This window comes from Phoca vitulina, unplaced genomic scaffold (assembly GCF_004348235.1).
Source record: "Phoca vitulina isolate PV1807 unplaced genomic scaffold, GSC_HSeal_1.0 scaffold15, whole genome shotgun sequence".
NCBI classification, from domain to species: domain Eukaryota; kingdom Metazoa; phylum Chordata; class Mammalia; order Carnivora; family Phocidae; genus Phoca; species Phoca vitulina.
In genome coordinates, this window is record NW_022589718.1 from 20,925,152 (window position 1) to 20,934,350 (window position 9,199).

The 9,199-nt window shown below is 40.3% G+C and overlaps 1 protein-coding gene across 1 annotated transcript; it reads right to left on the minus strand.

The window, feature by feature from the left end:
* Positions 1 to 1,059: 1,059 nt before the first annotated feature.
* On the minus strand, positions 1,060 to 2,226 carry LOC116637918 (V-type proton ATPase subunit G 1-like). The gene has a single exon (XM_032413580.1). The coding sequence runs from the start codon at positions 2,224 to 2,226 to the stop codon at positions 1,870 to 1,872; it is 357 nt and encodes a 118-aa protein (XP_032269471.1). The 3' UTR covers positions 1,060 to 1,869.
* Between the last annotated feature and the right edge of the window lie 6,973 nt (positions 2,227 to 9,199).

Genomic DNA, 9,199 nt, shown 5'->3' on the forward strand with positions numbered 1-9,199 from the left:
ATATACATTGGTGCATTCGTCTCCAGTAAAAGGTTGCTTTATTTGTTTATTTATGCATTTATTTAATTTTTAAAGGTTGTTGTTTTAAAGTGTTCATGTGGCTGGGTGATTTCTGAAGATACAGGATAAAATAAAAATTTGGTTATTCATGTCAGCCCCTAGAATGGAGTTATGTGGTACTTGAATCTATTTATTTTATCCTAAATTAAAAAAAATATATTTTGAGCTGAAATAAAGGTGGAATTGGTTAATCTGAAAGAATACCTCTGAGACTTGTAAGTCAAAATCAGGCTGTATTGGCCGTTCTGACATGGAAGGTGCTGGAATACCTGACTTCTCAGGAAACCACGTCAGAGCTGGAGCCGGAGCCAGACGCAGAGGCAGAACCAGCGCCGGAGTGGGATTACATGGAGCAGGAAAAACTACAATTTTGTATAGATTACAGGTTGGAGAAGTCGTTGCTACTATTCCTACCATCGGATTTAAAGCTGACATGGTAACATACAAGAGCCTTAGATTCCAAGTCTGGGATTTGGGAGGACAGACAAGTATCAGACCATACTGGGGATGTTATTATTCAAATACAGATGCAATCATTTCTGAGTAGGTAGTTGCGATGGAGACCGGACTGGCATTTCCAAATGAGAGTTAGTTGCCATATTGGAGGAAGAAGAGCTGAGAAAAGCCATTTTAGTGGTGTTTGCAAGTAAACAGGACACGGAACAGGCCATGACTCTCTCAGATTTGGCAAGTTTACTTGGGTTACTTGTATGGAAGGACCGAAAATGACAACTATTCAAAACTTCAGCAACCAGAGGCGTTGGCCTTGATGAGGCAATGGAAGCGTTAGTTGGAACATTAAAGAGCAATCATTCAATCACTTCTGCACTTCTGAAATGAAGACTATATCACATTTCCCTTTGGAAATGTGTTAAGTGTGCTTCATGCTACTAAATGTTAAAAGAGTGTGATTGTTGACATATACTGAACTGACTGCAATATATGTAATAAATATAAAGAGTATTTGGTTGCAAGGGTAACTCACCATGATTGAACCAACTGAATGTCTGTTCAATGTAATGTAAAATCCTTCCTTGCTTTCTTGTGTTATGTATTCTATTTGTATGGAATTCTTATTCAAATAGAGTCCCATTCAAGAATGTACTCTTATTGAGGAAAAAAACCCTCCTATTTTTGAATTAGTAGTTGCCACTTGTTTGTATAAACACTAATAAATATCTTTTTTTTTTTGCATGACAAAGTCTTTACTTTCAAATGATTATCAGTACACCAAGTAAGAACATGTATACAAGTTCTTGAATTCTATCATCTAATAATTTTGATTAAGAGAAACTAAGAGCAGCCCGAACAATATATACTAGTATTCGCTGTTCCAACCTTAGCCGAAAGGACGACTTAAGGCCGGCTGCTGCTTCACACAAGTTACAGTAACTATTTACTACTTTTTCATAGAGAAAGCCCCTGACCTTCAAGAAAGCTTTAGGGAAAAAAAAAATTTAATCCCTGTCTTTCTTTAAACAGAATTTTTTTTTTTTACTACATCTAAGAAAGAAAAAGTACTGATACATATGTTGCTTGAGCTAAAAGGCCTAGGAAAACAGACAACGTATACACATTAAATTTCTAAGAAATATGAGGTAAAAGGAGAAAATCTTTGGATAAGCTCTACGTTTGTACAAAGAAGCTAGATTTGCTATTCTCCAAGAAGTGAAGGGGCCTACTACATAATATACAGAAATAACTTAATGCCTTTTCACAAGGATGTAACTACTCAAGATTTGCTGGAGCTTCGTATTCCATGAAGGCATCTAACATGCCAATCTGCACGCAGAGCTGCTCCTTTCTCCCCTATCCATTTATGCAGTAGTTTTCATGGATTTCTGGCTGGATGTCACAGACAAAGGCCAGCAGGTTATCCAGGACTTCACCCCTGTTCTGCTGGAAGTAGGCCTGGAGGATGGTCATCTTCTCCTGGGTCTCCTTCTCCACTTCGGTGCTGCAGCTGCCATGGGATCCCAGAGCTGCAGCTTCCTTGGCCTTGAACTCCTTCTCTCTTTGCAGGCGGTATTGTTCAATTTCAGCCTGAGCTTCTTCTTTGGCCTGCTTCAGCCTCCAGTTCTTTGGCTTGCAGGCCTCTGACACCTTCTCAGTGGCCCGCTTCTCGGCCCGCAGCAGCTGCTGGATACCCTGCGACTGGCTGGCCATGGCGGCCAACACTAATAAATATCTTAACTCAGAAAAACATAAGGCTGTATTATCAAACAGTTTAAATAATAATAATGTGAAGATGAGTTGTAATCATGCATAAAAAAATCATGATTGTGTTACTTTTGGTCAGGCAGTTTCCTGCTTGGGGTGGCCCTTCTAGAGTTGGTGATCTTTGAGGACTGACAGCCCTGTGATAAAATAAAGACATGAAGCTTGAAGATGGGTCTAGGAGTTCAGGTGCTCCTGGGGCACCATCTCCCAGCCTTGGGGGAATGTCTAACCCACCTTGTGGTATAACCCAACCTTATAAAAGATAAGATGTGTGTCTCTCATGAATGGATGGCAATGTCAGAATTGGATGCCGAGTGGCAATAGCAGTGAAGCCACACTTATCATCTAAAGCCACACCTGCCCTCGTGCTTGACTAATTCTCAATAACCTCTTCTCTTGAGCAAACATAATTTTAATATAATATAATATATTTATATATATTATATAATTTATAATATAAATTTAATATAAACATAATTGTGCTTAAGGTTAGATTTGTGAAAAATAATTCACTTCATGTCTTTTTCCCATAGGCTAAAACTCTTCTGGGAGTCTATAGTGGAACTTAACACTAAGATTTCAAACACGGCAAGAAGGTATCAAACTTCCTCCTTCGGGGCAGTCTGTGATGAAGTTGATTATGCCAGCTGGTAGTTATAACTTCTGCTTGCTTTCCCAGAGCAAACCAAACCCTTTATTTACCACAATCATAACAGACCAGCCTATCCATTATGTTTCTAAGATGTCTTAAGAGTTCAGGGCCACTGTGCTCTTCACAGCACACTTCATGTCTGTAATTTGTGATGTCTGAGATACTCTCATAGGCAAATAAATTACAGTGTCAAGTTAATGGCTTGTACCTGAGCTCCGAGAGTGAACTGGAAGGTCAGTGCAACAGGTGTGGGCTATCATTGCATTCAATAGGTTATGCTTCCGTACACAGGGCCTCAACATTGGAACATAAATTTCTGAGTACTGGACATGATAAAGGACAACTTATAACTTTTTGTTTGTTGAAGGTGAGAAATAGACCATGAACACATTTTCTCTACAAGTGCCTCTAATTCTTCCAATCATTCTGACACATAGAAGGAAGGAAGAGAGGATGCTAGAGACAATCAGCAAAGGAGGGCATGGTCTTCTGTCCTGGTTGACTTCTCTGTGTGTCTTTAGCCTACTTTTCTATATACTGGATGAACTGCAGACAGAGTCCCAGGAACTATCTGGTAGCAAGTTCAAAGGAAAGAGTATTAACTCTGTGAGGCATGCATGATAATACCTGGTTTAACACCCAGCTGACAAAGAGGCAGGTTCTGACTCAGGAGCAATTGATGATGGGGCTGAAGAACTGAGTCTACTGACCTCCAGACCACTGGGCGTTCCAGTATGTTGTCCCATCTTTCTGGGATTTAAGCAGGAATGGATTTATTTTCCAATTCAGTTATTGTGTTCTTTGGCTCTGTGACTTATTTTTGGCACTTTCTTATATTTTCTGTCTGTTGGAGTTCTCACTGTGTTCATTCTCCTGAGTTCAGTGAACATTTTTATGACCATTACTTTTGAACTTTTTTTCCTAATCAGGTAAAGTATTTATCTCTATTAGTTAAGATTTTTCCCTGAGGTTTTATATTATTCTTTCATTTGGAATATATCCCTCTGTTTTTTTCATTTTTCTTGACTGTCTGTATTGGTTTCTATGCATTAGATTAAACAGCCACCTCTCAGTTTTAAAGCAGTGGCCTTGTATAGGAGATGAACCTCATCAATTCACCCCGACCCAGCTCTAGGTTGTCTCTCAAACATTTGTGATTGTCTAAGCGGCCTATTATATCTTTAATATACCTGCGACCCTGTAGTGGAAGGTGTGCCAAGTTTGTGTCCCGAAGGGAAGGATGACATTCAGCACCTAGATTCAGAATGTTTGGAATCCAGACCCTCAGGTAGCAGCTTTTAAAGTATGAAAATATATATTGTCCTGTGGGACCACAAGTGTCAACCCTGCTGGCCACCAGGGCCAGGTGATCTGGAGGTCCACTGGATAGCAGTGGCAAAAACTGGGGCTCCAGAGGAGTGTATAAACGCCTATCTCAGAGATACGAGCAAGCTATAGGGAAGCAGAGAGAGAGCACAAAGATGGTGTCCACTAGCCTCCATTCCCTAGAGTATCTCTGTAGCCCCCTATAAGTGTGCCAGACCTGAAACGTGCCCCTAAGGCTGAAGCTTTTGGACAAGCACATAGGCCTCTTTCACAGAGAGACTGGGGGTGTGTTCAGTCTGCTGTCCGTGCAGTGCCCTGGGGGTGGAGCCTGCCCAGAACTCTCTCTGGTTGTTACAGTCCCATGGGACCCAGGAACACACGTCCACCCTCGTCCGCTGGCATTGAGAGCCAGATGGTCAAGGGGCATCCCCTAGGCAGCAGCCACAAAAACCAGGCACTAGACATAACATCTGGGGCATCACATGCGTGCAAAACCTTCCCTCTGGCAGATACCGGTGCTCTGGAGCTTGGCCAGGGGAGAGTGCAAAGATAGTGCCCACCCTCCGAGTATTCTGGAAAGGTTAATTAGGGTAATTAAAAAGGGCTAATCAAGCCCCACTGGCCCCCTAACCCAAGTGATTAAGGGGGTGTCCCTCGGCAGCAAATACCAGGGGACCAAACGCAGGTAAAAGTTCCCTTCTGGGAGAAACTTTTGCTCTAGAGTGCGGCAGAAGGAGAAGACGAAGATGGATGGCTCTCACTGAACGCAGTAAGGCAAAGGGACAGCATGTAGATGGGGCCACCCATGAAAAAGAAAAAGGAGAAAAGAAAAAAAAAGAAGTAGATGACACCTGTTAGCTGGAACCAGGCTGAGGAGGAGGTACAGAGAGCACCTGAAAGAAAAAGAAGAAAAAAAGATGGTGCCTGCCAGCTAGCAGCCTCTAGATGTGTGCTCAATTAGATGCCTGCCCCTCAGGTGGATGCTTTAAAATTAGCAAATGAGCCTTATTCACATTCAGTCTTCTGGGTGCCTCTCAGCTGCGTCAACGCCTGGTCCTGGGGCAGGTGAATCCTAGGGCGTCAGTTTTTTCAGAGCCGATTTCTCAGATGGTGGACATGAGCCCTATTGGTTTGCAAAGCTACGTGTTTTGGGCCCTCACCTCTCAGGTGCAGGTTTTAAAAGCTGGGGTGTCTGAGGCGGAGTTTAAACCCTCCGCTTTTCAGGGAGAGGCTCCGGGTTTTGAGTTCCCCTACTGACTGTAGGTTGCCACAGTGGTGTGGTTTATGAAGAAGTTGTGTCCTAGACTCTCCTCCCTGCTTCTATGTGGACCTTGTGTTGTTTGCTGGGTGCTTAGAAGTTGCTCAGACACTTCATAGTTTTTTTCAAAGGAAGTTTTTCGATATGTGGCTGTAGATGTGGTGTATCTCTTGGGAGGGTGAGTTCTGGATCTTCCTACTGTTGCCATCTGGAACCAGAATCTGCAGGGTTATAAGAGTGGATTGAAAACAAGCGTAAGTTGTTATTTTATATTCCTCTGCACAGTCTTTTCACATACCTTGAACCGCAAAAGAAATCCACCATTTTGAATTTTTCTCACAGGGTAATCGAAGGAACTAGATAAATTTGAAAGTCCAAAGGTTATGATTTATATAGGTATCTTATTGAGAGAATTCTTTCATACTGAGTTAAAAAAATCTAGGAAGTTATAGGGTCTGTCTCTAATCTTTTGAGATTGATTTTATAGGAGATAATTATATCTGGACATTTTTTGAATCAATTTTAGAGGGAGAAGCTTAGAGGCGGGGAGGGGAAGTTTGGATCCTATTTTGTTTGCTTTTAATTACTAGTGTCATAACATACAAGCTTGTATTCATGGACATTCACATGTATATGTTTGTGGAAAACAGATTTTTGTATTTCCTTGAAAATTTAGTCTATAGAGCAAATAAAAACAATACTGGTTTTCTGAAGGGCTTCATAAATCAATTCTTTTACTTTGCTATTAAAGAGGTCTGTGACCCACAGACTTCTTAATTTGCCTCATTAAAACACAGAAACATATACTTTATTTCTCAGTATGTCAAAGAAGCATGTCCACAATATAATCTTTTAAATTTTTAATTAAGTTTATTTTAATTCTAGTAGAGTTAACATAGTGTACAATAGAGTGATTCAACAATTCCATACATTGCTCAGTGCTCATGGTGATAAGTATACTCTTTAATCCCCATCACCTATTTCACCCATCCTACCACTCCCCTCTGCTCTGGTACACAAAATAACCTTTAGAGCAAAGCCAGCTTCCTGAGCTCTGCTGCTCTGGCAAATCACTTCTGGATAGAGAGGAAACCGGTGACAGGATATCTCTCCTTCAATTCATGCAATGAACTGATTCATTAGTGGGGAGGGGTGGCGGCAGCAATAATGGCTCAGGTGTCAACAAGAGGAGAGAAGAAAAAGAAAAACAGTTACTAATCTCCTGAGCAGTTTGCTTTGCAGGAAAAATTAACAGCTTTGTAAGTTTTACGGTCCTGTCTGCACACTCAGGATCCTGCTGTTCTCGGTGTTCACCTAGATTTGCACGCTCATGGTTCAATTGAGCTATGTGATTCTCTCATTCACAGCAAACATGCAAAAGATTCCCACCCTTCTGGTGAAATAGTTTTGGTATTTAGATTCATAAGGTATATAGACAATAATTTTTGAAAAGGCTGCCTATTTAACGTGTTGATTGGGGAACTGAAAGGCAGAACTATCTACAAAGGACTCAAATGCCAAATTATGGAAGGTGCTGAGTGTCAGCTCAGCAGTCTTCTGGTAAGTCCTTTTCATTCATTTCTCTGTGCACGTGGCGTATTTGTTTTTCATTTGTTAAGAATTTGGTGCAAAACTTGGAGAGCAATTATTAGGACCAGTGACAGCCCACATATGTGGAGTTTTGAGGGCTTTGCAGATTTTATAGGTTTGGTACAGTTCCATAGCAAACTATAAAATTATTATTGTGGCCCAGAGGGTTGTAAAAGTTAAAACACAAATATCTGAATTAGGGGGCCTAGTGAAGCATGCAAGCAGCCGTTAAGCCATCATGTACATCACCATCACTTAGTAGTCTAATGGTTCATTTGGGTAAATATTTTTATCAGCTCTTTGCCATAATTCCTTGAAATAGACTGATAATTTTATTTTCACAGTTGGTGATTGTATATGGACCAAGGGTATGAAATAGGATGAGATCTCTACTTTTAAGATAAAGAAGTTGGCATATTCTATTAGTTCTACCTCATTAGTTATATTACTTATTCTTTTTTGGGGGGCCTGTCCTTATTTTGTTTTATTTTTGAATTTGGGATCTGTTATACGTTGATAGCAGTGGCTTAAACACATTGATTTCTGCTATATATTTGTATGTCTTTGTTCTATATACTTTGAGGCTCTTTTAGTTGGCATATTAAAATTCATGAATGTCATTTTTATGATTAGTTTATTGATTTAACATAATACCATGCTCATTCAATTTAAAATGCTTTAAATTTTATATTGCCTGAAGTAATATTGCCAAACCTTCTTCCCTTTTGTGTAAGTTAGGTTAGTTAAAAGGTACCCAGCCATTGGTTGCTTTCTCTTTCAGCTTTCTTTGTGTTTTTAGTAGGATATATCTCACTGTGTCATGTTGTTGGATTTCATTTTAACTCAACTTGAGATACTGCAGACATGATAGAGGAATTTAGGTCTTTAATGACCATTGCCAATTTATTTTAAGCTGTTTAAACTCATGATCCTCTATTGTCTGTCTTCTGTCATAGCTTTATGGCTAGAGACCTGGGAACAGTGCTAAGAGATTTAGGAATGAAGCCAGGATATCTCTGAGCTCCACTTAAAGCCTTAATGGTGATTAGAAAGAGGCCTGGTCCATCCTCGTTTTGTCTGCAAGATTTTCACCCACACTTCATGTTCTTGAATGTTCACATTCTTGTACTTTCATACTTCACACCTTCATATCTCACATATTCTCCTATTTAACATTTTCTGGTTCCCTAGCATTTAAAACTTAGAGTTTAGGGATGAATGATGCTTCCTGCATAACCTGCTGAGCCATGTTAAATGACTGCAGGAGATCAAACCCCTCAAAATCCCAGATTTCGAGAGAAGTTGAGAGCGATTTTGGAGCTGCTGCCTCCATGAATATCATGCGTTTGGGTTTGCGTCCTGACAGTAGAGGGGTAGATGAACTAATGTGCCTAGAAAAAGACGGGCATTTATTTATTTTCTTCCTCATTCATATAACCAGTAAGCAGTGCTTTATCATTATCATCTATTCTGTGGATTTAAATGCTTTGTTTCTGTGTAATAAATCAAACTATACATTTTAGGTTACACATTGTAAAAAAATATTCAAAAGTCTACTGCTGAGAATAATTATACTGATAATAGTAGTTACCATTTACTGAGTTTCTTGAATGTGCCGACTGTAACCATTTACCTAGGATACATTATCACTAGCTCTTAGAATCTGGGATAGGTATTATTTCTAGTTGATAAATGAAGAAACTGAGGTTCACATAACTAATGTGAACCTAGCGTCAGAGCACATATTTGACCTAGTGTTTGGCTCTGAAGCCTTCAATCCTTGTTCAAGGAAGGTCCCATCTGGGTCACTCTCTGTCATGCACAAGGTTAGGGTATGGTATGGGTTAGGGTATCTGCTGTGTTGGGGAAGGCAGACTCTTCCAAAGCCATAGAGGAGAAAAGACAAGTGTCTCCTACCTTCCCATTTTTCCCATAGAGAAAATACTAGGGCCAAAGTGCTTTGTTGACAAGTACCATGTTTGCTTTTTACTGGGTGCACTTTGCCCTTCTAATAAGATGAGCCTGAAAGCAAACTTACAAGTGGGTAATAATCAGACTCTCTGAGCACCAAGCAGTCTGGATGTGGGTGTCAG

What these genes read in the sequence shown, in the direction of transcription:
- LOC116637918 (XM_032413580.1), bottom strand. Translation starts at nt 2,226, where the DNA reads ATGGCCAGCCAGTCGCAGGGTATCCAGCAGCTGCTGCGGGCCGAGAAG.